The 20,992-nt window shown below is 51.0% G+C and overlaps 2 protein-coding genes across 3 annotated transcripts in view; both read left to right on the top strand.

The window, feature by feature from the left end:
* The window catches only part of LOC144949033 (ectonucleoside triphosphate diphosphohydrolase 5-like), a 274,189-nt gene that overhangs the window by 36,009 nt on the left and 217,188 nt on the right, over positions 1-20,992 (top strand). The gene's annotated exons all lie outside the window — the stretch shown is intronic.
* On the top strand, positions 3,549-19,911 carry LOC144949031 (serine/threonine-protein kinase VRK1-like). 2 transcript variants are annotated; one of them, XM_078878822.1, is made up of 13 exons: positions 3,549-3,639; positions 7,902-8,043; positions 8,373-8,428; positions 9,475-9,544; positions 10,373-10,460; positions 11,193-11,301; positions 12,566-12,658; positions 13,619-13,751; positions 14,457-14,577; positions 15,526-15,587; positions 16,084-16,268; positions 17,318-17,591; positions 18,686-19,911. In XM_078878822.1, the coding sequence occupies exons 2-13, from the start codon at positions 7,902-7,904 to the stop codon at positions 18,805-18,807; spliced, it is 1,455 nt and encodes a 484-aa protein (XP_078734948.1). In that variant the 5' UTR covers positions 3,549-3,639; the 3' UTR covers positions 18,808-19,911. The 2 variants fall into 2 exon arrangements, with proteins under 2 accessions (XP_078734948.1, XP_078734947.1); XM_078878821.1 differs by having other exon boundaries at positions 18,653-19,911.

Raw genomic sequence — 20,992 nt, 5'->3', positions numbered from 1 at the left:
CGATCCCCGATCCAGACCCTAATGCCTCTATATTCGGAGTTTGCGTGTCTCTCTCCCGATGGTCGCGTGGATTTTTCTCCGGGTCCTCCGGTTTTCCCCTCCACATTTAGAAACTACACGCGTTTAGAGCATGTTGTTGCTGTCAATGTCCACGTGATAAGCCACTTCGTTGAGCTATCGTTTGTGATAGCCAAGTCGTTTCTGAAAAAGAGCTATATAGCTCAGCGGGCCTTACCTGGTAAATAAAATTGTTTAGTTAAGGTGATGTTGCTGCTGCTTTGTTTGATCTCAGCTGAGCAACGTGCACGTGATTTCTCAGCATTGGGATGTGGTTTTGGCCAATACCGGTTACATTGTATTGGGCCTTTGTATTTGTCAGCTACCGGAGAAGTCGAAAGAAACCCACGCAGAACAAGGGGAGAGAAATACAAACTCCACTCACAGGGAGAGGCGCCCTAGTCGGGAATCGAACCTCGGCAAGGTTCTTGGCTGTGAGGCACGAGTGTGTCACCACTGCCGCCAGTCTCGTTTCATGTTTCGTTTGTGCCATTGAGGAGTCGCTGAGGAACTACGGACGAGCTGGAAGGCGGCAGCAGCAGCAGCCTGGCGGTGAAGCCGGCACTATCAATATTTACCCGAGCTCTGTGGTCCTCTATATATTAAGATGTTTTCATCTAAATAATGAGTGGGAGGAAACCAGAACACCCGAAGGAAAAAACTCACGTGTATGTATGTTGAACGTCTTTCGCACCGTACGTAGCCAGCCGTGCTAATCGGAGGTGCGGGCGAAGGACAACAAACTAAACACAAAAAGCAGTTCTCAATAAATTAGTTTTCAATCTAGATTTAAAAGTGAATAGCTGCAGTGGCTTCTTAAAATCGGAAAGAATAGCGCTCCAGACGGCTACAGAAGCGCATCTGAAAGGACGTGATGCGGTAACCGTCTTTGTTCCATGGCTAGCCAAAAGCCGCTGCGAGGATGACCGGAGTTTGCGTGTGAAGGGGAAACACTCTATCCCATCCAGCAGGGACAAATAGTCGGTACCTTGCTGTTGAGTCAGGGTTCGGCTCCTCCTCGACGCCCATGGGAAGAGATTTGTTGCAACATTCGTGCGGTGATCCACCAACACTCACTGCTTGCCCTCACAGTGCTGGACCACAGAAAGCCACGTGAAACGGAGTCACCAGCACCAGGCCCCGGACTGACCACAGGGAAGCGGTCCATAGGGCAAATGCCCGGTGGGGTATTCTATTTCGAGGGCCAGTAGGGGGGGGGCGGTCTATAAGGGGGATTGCAAGTGTAATTAAAAGTTTTAAAAAAGAATATCATTTTTTTCATAAAATGTTTGCACTACAATGTTCCTAATCTGTACTGCAATGTGTCATATTAGGCAGCCCCAAATATTCTTGCTCACCGGCCCATTTGTCTTTTTTGGACCAGCCCAAATGGGCCAATGAGATCGCATGGCAATTTGGGCCCGGTCCGTTTACAAATGCCTGGGGGCCGATTTCTAGTTCCAGTTCGTCATTGACCAGCACCGTGCCCCAGTACGAGACTGCCGACGGTGGCACAGATGAAGTATCTGTCAGAAGGAAGGAAGCGATGGCGAGGAGAGGTGGCATTCAAGACACTGGCCATCGTGAGCTCTTGACCATGAGAGGTCACCGTGGGATGATTTGAGATCGGTGAGCTGCAAGGTGGCTAGCAGATGGCAGTGCAGTCTGTGTGGAAAGTGCTGTCACGTGACTATGGAAGGGATCTCAGAGGTAGCTCTGTGGTATCCACTTCCATGGGCCATCATATCACACGAATGATCTCGCTGCTTTGTGAGAGATCTGGACGGACAGCACAGATAGTGGGTTAAAGTCGCAGTCCGTGGTTCACTAAACTCCCAGAGATACAACGACGGCTTAACTCGAGCAATGAATACGTTGGTGTTGGAATTTTGTCCCTTTCCAAATACAAAAAGCATTTTAAGTTCGATGTATTTGTCACTGCCAGTGATAGCTGTTCATTTGTCTTCAGCCCATCATCACGAAGCCATGTTTCATTTGACCAGGTAAGGCCCCACTGTAGCTCTTCTTCAGAAGCGACCCTGGCTATCACGAATGATAGCTCAACCAAGTGGTGGCTTATCGTGATCGCGTGATGTTCATTCTAAATGTGGAGGGGAAAACCGGCGGACCCGGAGAAAAAACCACGCGACCACGGGGCGAGAGAAATGCAAACTCCAAATCTACAGCAGCAAGGACCGGGATCGAACCCACGACCTCCTGCATACGAGGCGAGGTAGTTAACATCTCCTGGCCACCGTGGCGCCCATCATTACATGGGGGGGGAGGGGTAAAACGAACTGCGTAACAGTTTGTGGAAAGTCAGTGGTGCATGGCAACCCCAACTAAAGGCATCAGCGAGACTTGTCTGCAAAGCGTTGAGGGGGAACTCGAGAAGTTGAAGGGAACCCCAAGGAACGTGCAGAGCGCCCCAAGCAACCGAGGCGGCGGCGCAGCGGCCTGCCACGCAGGTGAGGGCCAGTCCACTCTTGGGGAATGAGGGGGGGAGGCGAGGGGTTTAGTAAATAAGTTTGCTTGGCGCTAAGAGGCAAATGGGAACTAGCACTTGTGGACACCCCCTCCCATAGTAACTTAAAGGGCCATCCATTTAGTCACTTTAGTCCGTACGCATGGGCGGGGGAGGGGTGCAAAGGTCCGCGAGGGTACCTACTAAATGGATGGCCCCTAAGTGTGTGTATGTTGAACTTCTTTCGCACCGTACGTAGTCAACCATGCGAATGGGAGGTGCGAGAAACCGCTAATAACCTTGGATAGTTGTGAGTTTTCCCAACTTTTTCTCATAGAAAGGCAGAAACAGAACGGACGCTGTGAACTGGAGCCACCGCCAGGAGCTGCCTTCTGCACCCCATGAAACACAGCACGGTAGTAGAGTTGCATCGCTCACCCAAGATGTAGCAATGTCACAGCGCTCTCTGTAACAACGTAGAGACCTCTATATATATCTATATATATAGAGGTCCCTATATAATAATATATAATGATAGAATCCAATGCACGCCCGTGCGCCCCTCTGGAGGCTGTGGAGTCTCTCGGCTTCAAGCCCCAGAGACTTGCACGCCGGAGTGGCTGCAGCAGCAGTAGCAGCAGTAGCGCGGTGAGAATCACATTAGAGAGCCCGGACATTCACGCCGCGGGAATACGATGAGCTATAAAGCTATTTTCACAGCTGCCCCCCCTCCCCCCCTATTCGTGCACATTGTGTGTGCAATTACCGCTGTTTTTAAACAACAACAAACCATAAGAAAACACAAAACATTACATAATAATCTTATATATATATTTTTTAAACCAAACCTCCCCCCAGCATAAATCGCACGTTATAAACCGTACACCGCATAGGGGACTCGTGCCGTCTCACCACTTCCGATTGGCTTCCGCGCTTCACGCGCTCGCGCAACGGACCAATGGGAGGCGCCGTTACGTCGCGGCGTGCTTATCCGTGCTGGGAAATGTGCAGCTGGGATCCCCCCCCCCCTTCCACTTCCCCTTCACGGCGGCTCCTGCCATCTTTACCCGCCGACTGCTCCTCGGCCCACCCGCCCGCCCGCTCGCAGCCTCCTCACGGTGCCTCTTTCGCCCTCACAACGAGGAGAGCGGGGGGAGACGTTCCCCCCTCACGGTTTCCTCGCGGCCGTCTGTGCGTCGCGTGCGTCGCGTCCTGTCGCGCTCCGGTTCGCGACGACGCCGCCGCCGCCGTCGTTGATTTACGCGGGAAAATCGTGCGGCCTTCCCCGCAGCCTCCACTCTCGGTGTCTCCGTTTTGGTTTCCTCACTAAAAAACCCATTAACTCGATGGTTATCGTTCGTTTTGAGGGGATGGGGGGGGGGTACACACGACCAATCATAATTGTTCTTCTGGGCAGGTAAATCGAGTACCTGTTGGAAGTCGTCTAGGCATGCCATGGGAATGTGGAATATCCGCCACTGGCTTGGAAACATCAGTTTATGACTACAGTGGCCACATCGCTGGAGACATGTAAAGTACGGGCTCCCGGCATAGGAATGTGGAATTCGCCACATGTTGGACGGCTGATGTATGTATGTTGAACTTCCTTCGCACCGTACGTAGCCAATCGTGTTCTTCGGAAACTAAAACAAGCTAATGTCAGTGAGTCGGCATTGTTGTGCTGTACTCTCACGTCGTCCTATGCCCCCCCCCCTTCCCGCACTGACCGGCGTGGTGACTGGTGAGGCACGTGCAGGCAACCCCCACCAGAGGCCCTCATCCAGCAGTGGCTTCACGAACTACGCGCACAGGGGCCGCCAGCGAGCGCAGTTTGCTTAAATCTGCCTGGCTCTCATGTCAGACGATTGAGTGGCACGCAGCGTTTTCAGTGGTGCGCAAGCATAGTTAAATGGAACTTAACACATCGACAAATATAATGGTGTGAGGGAGGGCCATTGCCCGAAACGACGATTATAGACTTTTTCTTTAAAAGGCCACAACTGTTATTGACGAACGTGAGTTTAAATGTGACGTTTGAGTGCAATGTCACACTGACGCGTTAATTTGTTATTGGATTATGATGACAGTCCTTCACCAATGTTTCCCAGGTTCAGTGTCTGGGCAGGCGTAGGGGACATTCAGAGTGCAGCCGGCGTGTCCCATTTAAGCCACCGATTGCTCCCAACTGGCTGTCGCGCTGTCGCAACCATTACCCGACTCGTCTGATAGCAAGAACATTTGAATCTTTTATTAGAATATTGATTAATTCTGGAGAAATCCGATGAACTATGAAGCTCTTTTTCACAAGTTTTTGGGGGGGGCAGAAAATGAAAAGTATCGCCTCGATTTCCAATGTGTGCCGCTGGACGGGATGTCACGGGCGAAGCTTGGTGGAGCTATCGGCATCATCAGGCGCGTCGTGCTGGGCACGGCTGTGGGGGGGGGTCCACTTTTAATGGTGCCCGTGTAATAGTTTACAAAACAAGTTGATAACAGTTGTCAGTCGATCAATTGATTTAACCGTCTCACCCCTAGATCAGTTTCAGATTTAGGGGCTAAACCCCGGGAGCCCTAACCCAAGTTTAGCTTCGGGTTGGGTGAAGAGAATGCCATGGATTTAGAAACGAGTTCATATTTTCTATACACATTAACAATGCGTTTGTAAAGGTGTTTTGCTATGCAGGTATTGTACCGATCCTTGTGGCGATGTGAAATTTACATCACCATCTGAGAGCCTTCAACGTACGAGCGCTTGCTTGGCGGCCACCTCTGTTTTTGTTTGGTTCCGTAACATTTTATTGAAATTAACCGGAATGACAAGTGATTAACCGGTGTGTATTGCCCCGCTATGACGTGTGGATGAGAAAGTTGGAAATTGATGAAAACATTAAACAGAAACCCTGAAAATTCTGCATAAGAAACGTGGAATTACAATCGAGACGCAGAAAGGGGAACGCGGTAGAGAGTGGCGACGTGGCTATCGCCACCCTCTGCTGCACAGGACCCTCCTGAACAAGAGTCGTGAGACTCAATGAGGCTTTACTGGGTCAACGAGTGGAACGGGGAGAACTTACAAACTCAACATGAAGACTTTCGCCACCAATGCCCATAATAAAGGTTTTTCTTATGGATGATATTTTGGGTTAGATTGTGTAAATATATTATTAAATCCACCACCACCCGACACAGCCAATTAGTAAGGTTTGTGACGCAAACAATGTGCTTATTAATTACTACTTCAGCACAACGGTGTGTTAGAGAGTGAATTCACAACATTTACAATTCGAGTACGACGTTTCAGCAAAACAAACAGTTTCATCGCCTGATGAAGCTGATTGTAACGTGATCTAACCCCAAAAAAACCTTTGATATGAACTTGGAAACTTACCACAGAAAGGTGCCCAAGTCGGGAGTCGAACCCAGGCCCGCGCTGTGAAGCACAATCGTTACCACTGCGTCACTCTGCCTTCCACGCATCTCCAGTTTTTAATGGCTCAAATGCTTTTTTTACCATTTCGAAAATAAAAGTTGTTGATTGTCAAGTTAGAGCTATTGCATCTGACATTGCATCCACTTGTTTTGAGTGTGCACCTGTAGCATCCCTTGTGTCAATCCACAGCTGGATAAGGGCCTCATGCCGTGTGGATTGTCTTCATAATATGAACATACTTCACCAAGCTGGGTGAAGTAAGGATGCTCGTAGTAACTACATGCTACACTACAACAGACGATTTTTGATACACACCGCCCTCAATTGACAACGGAGCAGCACCGCAGCAGCAGGACTGGGTCTGGCTTAGCTTAAGAGAGCCGACGACATTGGTGGCATTGCAGCTGCTTTGGTTTTAAGTTATCGGTTTGTGTTTTTGCATCGCAGCTCGCGCTGCCGAGCACTTAACTCGTGTATTTCCGCAGAAGTGTCCCGTTATTTTCAGGTTATGCCCAGAAGGAAGTAAGTGGTGTGGCGCAGGAAGTGAGTGGTGTGCGTAGGAGCGTGACGGCGAGCGCACCAGTTGTAGGCTGGTGCTCGTAGGGTAGGCAGATGTGGAGTTGAGCTGCGTTCCAACAGTCGGTGATAAGAACAGCTGGGGTTAGAATAGAGGTTGTTGCCTCGGTCTGGTTGGGTGATGTTGCGAGGGCTAGTGTGGCTTGGGGTTCAGTCAGGGTCTGGTCAAATAGTGTTGCTTGGGATAGTGCTAGGGTCGGTTTGGGTAGTATGGCTAGGGATAGTGCTATCGTCTGGTTAGCGCATGTGGCTAGGGATAGTGCTAGGGTCTGGTTGGATGGTGTGGCAAGGGGTCGTGGAAAGGTGTGCTTGGATAGTGTCACTTGGGGTACTGCTCGGGTTTGTTTGGCTAGTGAGGCTAAAAGAGTTTGATGTTGCTAGGGATACAGGCATCCCCCACACCTACGACCTAATTGGTTCCTGGATGACGGTCGCAAATGGAGCCGTCGTCAGTCGAATCCTTATTTCCCATAGGCACAATGTTTCCATTGGGGTTCCGTTCCTGGAAACCCATTACGTAACATAAAAATAGCAAAATTGACCACGAAAATAAATGAAAATAACCCTAACAAACATTTTTTGTAACTTAACATTACTTTTATAAACATGTATTAAATAAAAACAAACACATTTGAAAATCCTTAAGTACTGTTATGTATGTGACTCACATTTCCTCCTCTAAGACAGGAAAAGGCGAACATTTTTTTTATTTGAATAAAATGTTGTAAAAAGTGAAGAGCGTTGCAAAAGAGACGCTGCGTTCGCTGGAGGCGCAGCTGCAGACTGAGAGGCTCCACTGTACATAGCCGTAGAGCTGAAAAGCAAAGCGGCGCCAATCGTCGGTAGCAGTCGTTAGGCGGTCATTTATACGAGTTTTGTGGGGGTCTTACTATAAGAAAGGTCGTAAAAGTGGTGGGGGGGGGTGCAAGTCGAGCCGTCGTTAGTCGGGGGTCACCTATAATGCTCTGGTATTGGCTCGTGTAATGAGGGTTAAGGTTATGGCCTGGGTCTGATTAGCCGGTGTAGGTCGAGTTAGGGGAAAGGCGAGGATTTGGTGAGCTGGTGTAGCTAAGGTTAGGTGTAGTGTTAGACTAATTAGCTCGTGTGGATAAAGTTGTGGGTAGTGTTAGACTGATTAGCTCGTGTGGATAAAGTTGTGGGTGGTGCTAGATTGATTAGCTCGTGTGGATAAAGTTGTGGGTGGTGCTCGACTGATTAGCTCGTGTAAATAAGGTTAGGGGTAGTGCTTGGCTGGTGTGGGAGGCTTCGGGCGAGGGCTGTTGTAATGAGGCACAGAGAAAACGTCGTCGTCCCCCACCCCCGGCCTCTCCGTCATCGTTACTCATGAGCTGGCGGTCTCTGCTCTCCCTGCAGATGGCGCCCAAGAGGAAGGCCGGTGGCCTGCACAAGCTGCCCGAGCTGCTGGCGCCCGGCGAAGTGCTCTCCGACGTCGTCAAGAAGGAGTGGAAGCTGGGCCGAGCCGTGGGCGAGGGTGGATTCGGCCGTCTCTACCTCGGTACGGTGGGGCAAATAGGGGGGGTGAGGGGGACAACCGGAGGGGCGAGTGGGGGGGTACAACCGGAGGGACGAGTAGTCGGGGGGGGGGCAACTGGAGGGGCAAGTGGGGGTGGGGTAACCGGAGGGGCTAGTGTGGGTGGGGTAACCGAAGGGGTGTGTGGGGGGGCAACTGGAGGAGCTAGTGGGGGGGACAGACGGGCTAGTGGGGGGGTGAATCGTTACATCGCTACTTGGTGCCAGTGTGAGCTGTCTGGCTAACTGCGCTCGGCGTGTTTGATGACGGACGTGTCGATCTTGCGTTGTTGTCGTTTGTTGATTTTGTTTTAGCCGCCCAGAACACCTCCCAGCCGGTCGGAGAGGATGCCGACTATGTGATTAAAGTGGTGAGATAAACCGTGTATACTTATTCGTACGTCCGCATCCACCCTGTGCTCGGCCACCGCCGTTGCAGGCCACGGCATGTCCCCCCTTCTCTCCTTATTCCATCGCGCTGTACCTATGTAGAACTTCTTTCATACCGTACGTAGCCAACCGTGCTTATTGGAGGTGTGGAAGGACCACAAACTAAACACAAAAAGCAGTTCTGGAGAAATGTGTTTTCAACCTCGATCATTTAAGTGCACAGCTCCAGTAGCTTCCTAATATCGGAAGGAAGAGCGTTCCAAACGGCCGCAGAAGCGGATCTGAAAGCTCGCGATGGGGTAACCGTCTGCTCCACTTGGAATTTTATTCCCCTCTTTGCATCTTTTCCTCTTGTTATGACGGTAGTGATGATAATCACCTTGCTCAATTACACCGCTTAGCGATTATAATTTTTATAGTGCTGGGCCCTTGGACCTGTGCTCAGCAACTGGTTATAAACCAAACAAACACTCATTCATACCACACACATCAGGGTTACGCGTGTATATACATGCTTACACGTATGTATATGTGCTCGGGATGACGTTAAGAAAAATGTTAGATGTTTATGTTGCGTAATTTACATGATATGTGACGTCAACTTAACACCTCTTCATGGTACCCAATGCCACGCGATGCCCTTTTTGGTGGGGAAAACGTGGAAGTGACATCATCATGAGTAACAGAATGTGACGTCATCATGTATGTATGTTGAACTTCTTTCACACCGTACGTAGCGAACCGTGGTAATCGGAGGTGGGGGGGGGAAGGACAATAAACTAAATACAACATGCAGTTCTAAAGAAATGAATATCAAATCGATCTGAAACATTTTGTATACAAGACCGATTTTCAGATTTATGAGCACCCACACCATTGTGTGGCGTGTCGGCCTTTATCGGTGCTCGCTAACGGCACTTGCCCCAACAGTCTGTTCAGACTATATGGGGGATCTTCAGCGTTGTTTGGAAGGCCCCGGCATAACATCATGATTAATAAAATATCACTTTTGCCATCGTCCACACAGGAGCCTCATGAGAACGGGCCCCTCTTCACGGAGCTCAAGTTTTACCAAAGAGCAGCGAAACCCGAGCTCAGTGAGTGTTGCCGAGCTGTCACAAGCCACCGCCGGTGCCTCGTGTTCGCAGAAGCACTCGCTAGGCCGTGCAGCCACTTAAATCGATGCATCAGCAACTTCCATCGCTCACACCGCTATTGTCAACAACCACAGATGCCATTCGCCACTAAGTTGTAGTGACGCCACTACGGCACTTGTGTAAATCACGCTAGGTGCACTCCGAGGCCACGTGAATTGTTGAAGGCTAGCCGGCAGGAAGTCACGGGACCGACCCAGGTGCCATGGGTTGACTTACAGATGATCGGCAGGTGCACTACCTGTGCCCCCTACTTTACCAACTTCCTGGATTTTAGCTGCCCGGCACTCCGTTGTTGTGAGCCCTCCACTATTGTTGGAGGGCGACTGTCTCCAATTGTCCAGTAGCATCCTCAACGGTCCTCCTCCATAACGTCAACACCACCACCACAACGTGACTACATCACCAGCACTTCCACTCTACCACCGTACCATCATGCAGCTTCAGTCTACCACTACCAGCAACGCTAATACCGCTGGACAGCCGCGTAGCTCACTTATGCCTGACGGTGGGAAGCAAGCGCCTGGGTTCGATTCCAGACACGGGCGCATTTCCGCGCCAATAAACCGGGGCGGCCTGCAGGGTTCGAGCCGTGAGCCTCTGCAACAACAAGTGGCGAATGCGCGACCGGCCGGACCGTGTCGCCCGCCCTAGAAGGTGCCGCTAGACCGTTCTATAAAACCATTGCCGCTATCACTTGTGTGCTCCACGCTCACTCCCCTCCCTTTATCTTGTCGTTTCTGTTGCACCCTGCCCCCCTCCGTTCTGCAGTTGAAAAGTGGGTGAAGGAGAAACGTTTGAAATTTCTTGGAGTTCCACGCTACTGGGGAATGGGGATGCTGGAGAAGAAGGGCAGCGCGTGAGTTGTGATGTCTGACGCTTCGGATAAGATTATTATTATTTCTATTGTTTTTGTGGTTTAGCCAGGACAACTTCACTGAGTTTCGAGACTGACTTTCAGGAGGGTGACGACAGTTATTTTTGCTCTGATTTCTATTTGCTTCATTGCTATACTTTTTGTTTTTACTTTTGTAATATTTACTGACCCAGGTGGTCACTCTTGCAAATGAGACTCATCCTGGTCTCATGAGTTCCCCTCAACACGGTTCTTATCTTATTTTATATTTACACAAAGCGACTTCACTGAAGGCGCTTAACATAGTAAAGACAGTAGATTGTGCAAGGGTTACTAAATTAAAACCATTTTTATTTAACCAGTCAAGGCCCACTGAGCTATATGGGTCTTTTTCAGAAAGCGACCTGGCCACAAATGGTAGCTCACCGAATTGTCTTAAGTGCAAATTTACAGCAACCAAATACTCTAAAAGCATGTTGATTTTAAATATGGAGGGAAAAACCGGGGAGATGGACATGCAAACTCCAAATATACAGCAGGCGTCAGGGTCGGGATCGAACCCACAACCGCCGGTATACCTGTCGAGGTCGGTAACATCTCGCCATCGCGGCGCCGCGCGGTTGAATAATGGGTGGCCTTAATAGAGGGTTACTTAGGAGGGGGTCACGGTTAAGCGAAGCACACTTGATACTTGACCTGATGTTGCCAATGTCTCTTTTATATGCACTTTGACAGAATGCGCTTCATGGTGATTGACCGTTTCGGGAGCGATCTTCAGAAGGTACTGGAAGAGAACGGCAAGAAGATTCCTCGGAAAGCGGTCCTGCAGCTCGGTCTGAAGCTGGTACGCACCTTCACATGCCTCACTGCTGCTGCCACTGCCATTTGTTAACGCTTTCCAGCAAAGTATGAAAGTGTTAAAGTGCATAAGCTCTGTCTCGTTGTCTAGCCGAATGTATTTTAGACTGTCCGTCTGTCCATCTGTTTATCCATCCAAAGGCGGTGGTCACCGCATCGCGTGGCGCTTTCAGATGCGCTTCTGCGGCCGTCTAGAAGGCCCTTCCTTCTGATATTAGGAAGCCACTGGAGCTTTGCACTTTTAAATAATCTAGATTGAAAACGGATTTCTTTACAACTGCTTTTTGTGTTTAGCTTGTTGTCCTTGCCACGCACCTATGATTAGCACGGTTGCACACGTACGGTGTGAAAGAAGTTCAACATGCATACATCCATTTGCCCAACTGTCTTTTTGACTCCATTCGTCTGTCAATCTATCGTGGGGTGTCTCAAAACGGGATGCGTTTTCTCCAGATATTTTGGTTTCTTCCAAAGGCGCGCAGCCTCAAATGTATACAATCTCTATCATCGATGCATTGAGTAGTTTGCCTCCTGTGCTAGTTTGACACTATAAAGGCCTCCTTAATTGTATTATTATTTAGCTTGTTTTCTCAGGAAAGCCTCACTGAGACGCAATACCCTATTCTGGAAGGGTTCTGCCAAGTTTTTGTAGTCGGGGTGTGATGCTACTGCGTGAAATCTCAATTGAGTAATTTTTAAGGTAATTTCTCAGCATTCGGATGTTTGGCCAATATCAGTTACCTTCTATATACAGTCTCTAGTCCTATAACGCTGTAGTCGTAGCGTTTCTGAACAACAACACGTTATGGAAAAATCGTGTTATAATATATAATATAGGGGTAAAGCACACTTCTGCGATAACACGTGAGATGCGTACGCAGGTCAGACAAAGACCGAGGCGCGTGGGTAGCATCTAGTAGCATCCAGCAGCATCCCACTGCCTCGTGCAACGCTACGCCGAGGCCGCCGTACGACCGCTTAATTATTCCTACTCGTGCGACGTAGTTCCGGTCGCTCAATCGCGTTATATCCAATTCACATTCGCGTTATAAAAATGTGTTCCCTCATGCGTTCATCGCATTATTCCCAATTCGCGTCGTGAAAACACGCGGCGTTATAGGAGAAGACTATTTTTGTTTTTGCTTCGATGAAATTTCCCAAGCATGCATATAGAGCAGAAAACCTCTGAAAGTGAGTCATGAGGCCCGGTGAGGCTGTGCTGGCTAAACGAGTGACGTTGTTTATCACAGCTTGACATCCTTGAGTACATCCACGACAATGAGTACGTGCACGCGGACGTCAAGGCGGCCAACCTCATGCTCGGCTTCAAGGATAAAAACCAGGTGCCTGACTGTGTGCATGTCTCTCTGTCTCTTGTGTCTCTCCTCCACTGTCACTCTGTGTGTCTGCGTGTCTCTCTTCCAATGTGTCTCTGTCTCTCTGTGTCTGCGTGTCTCTCTTTGTGTCTCTGTCTCCAGCTCTGTCTCTGTATCTGTCTGTATCTATGTGTCTCAGTGTGTCTGTTTTGGTCTCTGACGCTTAGTTTTTTTTGTATAGTCTCTGTGTGTCTCTTGGTCTCACTATGTCTGTCCCACCATGTCTCGCTATATCTGTGTCTCTGTGTGTCTTTCTGTTTTGCTGTCTCTGGGTTCTGCAACTTTTTCACAGTCTGGGACAACGTTAGCGATGTGTTTCCCAATAAAGTAATTTGCGGTGTAATCTTTCAAAATCGCAAAATGTAGACTGTGACACTGGGACAGTTGACCTAATCTTCTTTAAGTGACATCACGGAATCCTTCACGTCCACCGTGAATCGCTATTTTACGGTTTAAGTACAACCCAAAGTTATTAACTAGGGCGGCCTGCTGTATTTGAGCGGTGAACCTCCGCGTCAATCTGCAAACGCGGCGCTACCGCCGGAGCCCCCTGTGTCTGGACGTGTTTATATTCACCTCCTCAAAGTGCACCTGGCCTGGCACGGGCGCCACGGTGACGTCACCACGACTTCGTGGCTCATGGCGGGTATTGGTATATCAATCAGCCAACACCAGTGACGAATTTTTGAACCGGTCCTGTGCCTCCCCTAGGTTGACTGGGCCTAAATTGATTACTTGGTGCGTCGCCACTCGGGAGACAAAGGCAGCCGAGCGTGGTGCTGTCCACCCACCCCCTCGTGTGCCTTTCCAGCCTTCATAGGTGCTCGCTAACAGCACTTGCCCCAACAGTCTGTTATGGCTATACGGGGGGTTTAAAGGATATCGACTGAGTACCAAAATGACAGACTTGTTTACCTTTGGACTTAGGTTAGCCTGGTGGACTATGGCCTGGCGTACCGCTACGGCCCCTGTGGGGTTCACAACAAGTACAAGGAAGACCCCAAGCGCTGCCACGACGGGACGATTGAGTTCACCAGCATTGATGCGCACAAGGGAGTAGGTGCGTACGTGCCCCACGGTCAGATCGCCCGGGAACGCACCTGATCTCGACAGGTCTCCGGATAGTAGATGGACTGATGACCACCATGCATGACACGGGTGTGTTGTAGGCTGCAGGGGATAGGTGGTGAGTGCGACAGAGGGGAAGTGAGGGGGACAATCCATTCCTGTACTGTACTTCTGCTCTCCCGCGCCTTCACGGGTGTGGGGAGACCCTCATCCAACAGTGGATTCACAATAGAGCGGTGGCTGCACACGTCACGTTTATGGCAATGGAGTTAATGGGACGGAACGTGAAAAGCAGACGATACAAATGAGACAGGCAGTTGACAAATACGACTGTCGATTCTAAGGTTTCACACGGTAAGCAATATCCTAACCTATAATCACAATAGACAACCAGACCCCAACCACGCTAGCCCTGCCTCTACCCTAACCATAACCACACTGGACACGCCCAAACACTAGCCGACCTCTACCCCAGCTTCTACAAAGACACTAGCCACCTAGGCGCTAACCCTGCCTCCAACCATAACCACACTAGCCACCACCCAGACGCCAGCCGTCCTCTACCCCTCACTGTAACCAACCTGGCAAGCCAAGACGCCTTGCCCCTGCCTGTATCCCTCACCAGGCTAACCACAAACGCTAGCCCCGGCCTCTACCCCTCACCCTAACCACGCGAGCCGTGTCCCCGTGCGTGCAGCCCCGTCGCGCCGCGCTGACGTGCAGATCCTGGGCTACTGCCTGCTGCAGTGGCTGTGCGGCAAACTGCCCTGGGAGGACAACCTCAAGGACCCCAACTACGTGCGCGACGCCAAGATCAGGTGACGCCCCGCTACCACACAAATCCACCAACAACAATAACAACACTCGGGTCATTGGCTTCGTGACTTATTGTGCACCGGATTGCCGGATAATAATATCATTACCAAAAATAGCTTATTTTTGCACATTCTTGAATAACATGTTTGAGGTGTTGTATCTTACGTTTTTTTATTGTTTTTAATGTGTTTACAATATTAAATTGGCATAAATAAACATACAAAAGTATAATATCCTCTTGTAATAAGTTACTGTATTTACTGTATTGTACTTACCACTCCAATCTCGAAGACTCTGCATGGGGTGATGACAGGGGGTGTAGAATTGGAGGTGGTTATTCAGTCGGAATCCAACTTCACAAGTTGTGATAGAGATTCGTCAGATTGGCCTGGGACCGCTGGATAATGTTTGAAGCCGGATAATTGTTCGCCGGATAATCGATGATCTACTGTATTGCTTATTATTCTATCGTTGGTCTAAGAGGGATTTAGGTCCGTTGTCGTGGTGAAGTTGCACCACTCATGCCCCCTACCACTACCCCGTAGCAGCCACAATCCTTTGTCTGGGGGGGTGAAGGGGCGGGGCCTAAAGAAGTGGGTGGGGCTTAAAAAGGAAAGGTGCGGAGATGGAGGAGGAGGCAATGGGGACCTCGTCAGGAAGGGATGGGGCCTACGGAGTCGGGGCGAGGTCTGAAGAGAAAGGGCGGGACCTGCAGAGGTTGGACTTCCCTGTTGATTTAAGGCCATAGAAGCAGAGACTCAAATAACGGGCAGCAGGCAGCAGCATAGCTGTGGTGCTGCAGCTGCGGCCACAGCCACGCTGAGTCTCGGGACTAATTTATTCGGGAGGTTCCTGACAAGTTTTTTTGCTTCTGCTGGGCCATGTCAACACCTCACACGGCTGTTGCTGGATACCGTGTGTGAGTCTTGCGCTGTCTGCCTCACTCGTAGGTTCAAGGACAATATTCCTGAGCTCATGAACAAGTGTTTCCCCCCATCGCAGGAGAAGCCAGGTGCGTGCGTGTGCACTTTACACAGAGCTGTCCTCTGCATCGGTGTGCTTTGGTGCATCGTGTTGTGCCGTTGAATGTGTTGGTACTTGTTGGTGTGTATGTTGTTCCCGTGTTGTGGTGTGTTTACGTGTTGTGGTGTGTTCACGCGTTGTAGTTTGTGGTGTGCGTTTGTGTGTGTTTGAGTCTTTGTGTGTGTTACGGTGTGTTGTGGTGTTTCCTTGTGTTTGCTGGGGTGTCAAGCTGTGTCTTTGTGCGTTCATCGGTGTGTGTGTGTGGTAGACTGGTTTTGTGTGTGTGTCGGCGCTCCGTGGCGTTCGTCGCCCCGCGTTGGCAGTGCGCCGTGGCGTTTTTGGCGTCGGTTCACCGCTCCCACGCGGTGCTGTGTCCCCGCCTCCGCTCTGACCCCACTCCCATACCGGACATCTGCGAGCTATATTACAGCCCATTGGATTCCTCCGGCAATGATGGATATTCTGATGATTATTCACTCCCGCAGCCGAGATTGCCGAGTACTTGGCGTACGCCCACGCCATTGGCTACGAGGACCGGCCCGACTACCAGAAACTCCGCACCATCCTCACCAGGGGCCTGCGGGCCATCGGGGGCAAGGAGGACGACCAGCTGACCTTCCGCTTCGGTCCCGCACGCACCGACAGGCCCGCGGCCACTTCCGCCAAGCAGGTTCGCTCATTTGAGCCATTCATTTGTTCGTCCATGCATTTGTCAAGGTGTCTGTTTTTTAAGTGATCTCTAGTCGTACTGGAAGTGCAGCAGACCCCAGTGGGTGGCTTTATTTCATGGTCAGACCCATTGCGCTATGAAGCTCTTTCTTTTTCAATGGGGACGGCGGCAAGCGAGTTGCATGGGGAGGGAGGGTTTACAGGAGCTGCATGGAACAAGCGCACGATTAATACACAAACAATAAACACCCAGAACGATGTGCAAAAGAAATGTAATGAGCCATCTATTTTAACCTTTTTTAAAAATAACTTGAACAAAAATTTGTTGAGTCTTGCCACCAGCCGTTGGATCGAAGTGCCCGGTCCTCTCAGGTAAGCGCCTAATAGCGGCACGACTTTACGTGAAGTTGAGTTCGTGGATCGTCTTTACGAGTGTTGCCGTGACCCCGCCCCCTCCACCGCTATAGACAGACAGACTTGCAGAGCTCACGTGTTCAAGCGCTCGACCTTAGTGGGAAAGCGTTACGAAAGATAAAGGGGGAAAGAGATGCACTTGAAAAAGGGGGGCTCGAGGGGAAAAGGGGGGAGGGAGTAATGGGGGCACACTGACTGCCGGGCCCGAACCGTCGACCTGTGCGACAAACTGCGCTACTGCTTGGCCACTATCGTCGCTCGGCTCTTGTACCTACGCAAGTATGTTGAACTTCTTTCGCACAATACATAGCCAACCGTGCTAATGGGAGTGCAGGGGAAGGATAACAAACTAAACACAAAAGCAGTTTGAGAGAAATTCGTTTTGAATCTCGATTTAAAAGTGCATCGTTCCAGCGGCTACCTCATATGAGAAGGAAGAGCGTTCCAGATGCCCGCAGAAGCGCACCTAAAAGCGCGAGATGACTGGAGTTCACGTGATGGTTTATGCTCCTTGACGAGATCGGCAGGGTGTTGTGATTAATTTGTGGCAAGCACTTTGTGTGGAATGAGCACGACCTTAAAAGTTATTAACGACTCGTCGCCGTCGTGGTGGTGGTGGGGTGTGACTCATTGCAGCGTTCGGCCGGGACCGCATCTGCCCGGAGGAAGCAGCAGCAGGAGGACGGGGCGGGCGAGGTGGTGGTGGAGCCGTTGAGTAAGAAACGGCAACGGTCGCCCGCCACTACTCCCTCCTCCCAGGCGGCCGCCGCCGCCGCAGCCGCCAACGGTCGCGGCAGAGCGCGGCCACCCGTGTCCTATGCCGAGCTCGACGAGAGCATGGAGGAGGACGAGGAGGAGGATGAGATCCGTCTGCTCAAGTCGAAGGCTTCGTCCACGCGCGCGAGGAAAGGTGAGCGGCGGACAGAGGTGCGGGGGCGTCATCGTGGTGGTGGGGGCGGTGGTGGTGGTGAGTGGTAGGGAGGAGTTGGCACAGTGGGCACAGCTGGTCCATCTTCTGGTCATATCAGTCGGTGGCACCATCTGGGTCTGTCCCGTGACCTGTCGGCGAGCCTTCAACACTTCGCGTTGCCTCAAAGTGCTTTATATGAATCTCCTGAAAGTGCACCTGGCGTGGCACAGGCGCCCTGGTGACGTCACTGTCACGAAGTGGCGAATGGCGGGTACTGTATTGGTATTAGAGGAATGGAGGAGGGGGAGTGGTGGTGATCGTGGTGGGGGAGTAGAGTAGTGCTGATGTTGGTGGTGTGGGAGGTAATGGTGGTGAGTGATGGGGAGTTGTAGTGCAACTTGTTGTGGTGAGTGATAGTAATAATTAGAATAATATCAACTTGTGACATTCCGCATGACTTGCGAGGAGGAACCACAGACAGGCAGGTTCGCAGCCACGCGATCAGCCGATGTTACCAACAGCTGCCCAAACTTTTCAGTCCTCGATTGTAAGGTGTTGTCGGCCAATCAACGAGTGTTTACATGCGAGAGGAAACCAGAGCACCCAAAGAAAACTGAGAGGGAAACACTATCTCATCAACATGGAAAAGGTGGAGCACATTTTTGCTGTAATGCCTTCTCATGGCGAGCCAGGGTGTGACTCCTCCCAGACGCCCACGGAAAGGGAGCTTCTCAGCATTTGTGCGGTGATCAAGCAACCTTCGCTGCCTCCACGCTGCTGCTGGATTACAGGCCACTTGCATAGCCACCACTTTGCCACTCGGGAGTCAACAGCGGCCAGGCGTGGTTGCTGGCCGCTCGCCCTCTCGTGTGCCGCGCCGGCCTTCGTAGGTGCTCGCTAACAACACTTGCCCCAATCCTGTTCAGGCTATATGGGGGATACTTGTCTTTACTAAATCGAGTAGTAAGTACTCTGCGTTATATGTTACTTTATAATAATTACTAACTACGACGTAAATCTTTGTGTGTTGGAAACACGACTGCCGGTTGCGCAATGTGCAGCGCCTGCTGTCGCCCCCCCCTCGTCGGATGCAGGTGGAGCGGCCCGAGGTCGCAAGGTCGCGGCGGGCAAGGCCAAGGCCGCCAAGGCGAAGGACCTGGCGGAGACCGCGACACAGACGACCCCGAGCCTGGCTCGCCAGAAGCACAAGAGATAAACCCAGAGAGAGAGAGAGAACGGTCATCCCCCTCACTGTCTGTAGCTGCTTGCAGTTGCGCCTTTCTGTGCATGGTGCAGCGCTATGGTTTATTCAGAGAGGCCGCGCGGGGAAGGCACGAGGCACGTGTGTGTGTGCGCGCGCGCGAATGTTTGTGTATGTTCATGTTTGAATGTGGCTGTGAGTGTGTGTATTTTTGTGTGTAGGTATGAGTGTGTGTGTGTTCATAAGTGTGTGTTTGTGTATTCGTTTGTGTATGAGTGTGTGGTGCTCGCTAACACCACTTGTCCTAACAGTCTGTTAAAGCTATACGGGGGATCTTTGTATGATTTTGTGTGTACGTGTGTTTGTATTCATGTCCTTGTTTGTGGGTATGAGTGTGTGTATGTATTAGTGTCTGCAACAAGTTGGCACAGTAGGGGACACAGCTGGTGCATCTGACAGTCATCTCAGTCAGCCAACCCATGGCACCTGGGTCTGTCCCATGGTCTCGTCTGAGCGAGCCTTCGACACTTAATGTGACGTCACCGCCACTTAGTGGCGAATGGCGGTCGTTATTACGGTGTGTTCATGTGTTTTTGTGTCTTGCTATGAGATTGTGTATTCGTGTGTGCGCGCCTGTGTGTTTTCGTGTGTGTGTGTATTTGTGTGCGTGAGTCTGTGTGTGCACGCGTGCCTGTTTGTGTGTATTTGTGTGCCTGTGGGCGCTTGTATGTTTGTGTGCCAGTGTGTGTGTGTGTCGCCGCTCTTGTTTGGAATGTTCTCTTTATTGGAAGTCAACCTGAACCTGATCCCATCTGGTCCCCCGTGTTTCTCTCTGCGTCTGTCGACCAGGTCACCCGCACACCCTTCGCAGCTGCTTGGGCCTCCCCCTCTCGGTTTTACAAATCCCTGTTGGACCCTCCCCCCCCACCTTGTGTTTTCACGCGACCTGCCATCGCGTTCCTTTTTTGTCAGATCTACCCACCCCCCTCCCCCCTAACCACCCCCGCCCCCCTCGCCGCCACCGTGCGCGTTGGGTCCTGCGAACGTTTAATGCTCACGGCGTCGTCAGTTTTATTTTGACTTGTTTTTTTTTTTCATACAATAAAAGTTCAAACCGATTTGTGATTAGTTCGGCTTTGTGCAGTGTAACGCGAGTCGTCGTTATTGTTTATTTTAAACTGCCGTGGTTTTGGACTTAGACGCCTTGTCAACTGGCACATCCACGCCGAGCCAGCGTGGGGCCCATCACGGCATGGGTGGTTTTTTTCCTACCGGCTATTTGCCGATGAGAGCCAAAACCAAACCGTGCTACGCTTCCCTCGCGCAACTTCTGAATTTTGCTCAAGCGGGGCCAAGCGGTGGCGCACACAACGCGTTCACTGCGTGTAACGTCGGTACGCCGTGGACGGACACGTTGGGGTGGGGGGGGACCCCCTTGGGGACACGGCGTCACCATACCGTCTGCGTGCGTCTCGGTTCGTTCGCAGCGTCGTGCGTGTGATGTCGGTACCCCCTGGGGGGACACGGCGTCACCGTATCGTCTGTGCGCGTCTCGGTTCGTTCGTTGCGCGCGAGGCCAGCGGCTCGGCTTCTGCAATGGGAAGACGAACGGCGCGGTGCAAAATGAACAGCGTGGGTCTGGCTCGGCATGGCCCCGGCGCGGATCGGGTTGTGCAGTAGAAGAGAGGTTTTATCGGTCGAGTGAGTGCTCTGTGAGTTTGGGGCCAAGCTACCAAAAGAAATGCATTTTTAGGACAAGTCATATCTCACTCTCTTCGTGACCAGACTAATACATCTCTAGGCACGTCTAAGTAACTTTAATAGCAACAAATGCCGTTCAATGAAGTGTGTAGAATGCTGTCTTTGGCAACATGGGTGTGCTTTATAGGTTTATGGTAACCGCCGTTTATCTTTATATTCCACTTGTACTATTTGTCTCGTCATTATAGGAGAAAAGACAAATTTGGTGCTTGCCGCAAGCAGCGTAACGTGTTAAAGGAGGTTATCTGGAAAATGACGACAGAACTACTTCCGAGGTCCATCCAGTTGGTTGTTATTCACACGAGGGTGGCTCGCATGCTCTCAGATGCGCTGCCATGTCAGGGTTCGTCTCCGCTGCAGTCACACCTAATTTGTATTTTTGTAACGGTGGTTCCCAACCACTGTCAACCCCTACCTCCGATTAGTACGGTTGGCTTCG

This window comes from Lampetra fluviatilis, chromosome 52, assembly GCF_964198595.1.
Source record: "Lampetra fluviatilis chromosome 52, kcLamFluv1.1, whole genome shotgun sequence".
Lineage (NCBI taxonomy): Eukaryota > Metazoa > Chordata > Hyperoartia > Petromyzontiformes > Petromyzontidae > Lampetra > Lampetra fluviatilis.
This window is presented reverse-complemented; position numbering and strand designations above follow the sequence as displayed.

Excerpts from the sequence above, each read along its gene's own strand:
- LOC144949031 (XM_078878821.1), top strand. The coding sequence starts at position 7,902 with ATGGCGCCCAAGAGGAAGGCCGGTGGCCTGCACAAGCTGCCCGAGCTG. Across the intron at positions 11,302-12,565 it reads TGCAGCTCGGTCTGAAGCTG|CTTGACATCCTTGAGTACAT; the intron begins GTACGCACCTTC and ends TGTTTATCACAG. Across the intron at positions 14,578-15,525 it reads GTGCGCGACGCCAAGATCAG|GTTCAAGGACAATATTCCTG; the intron begins GTGACGCCCCGC and ends CCTCACTCGTAG.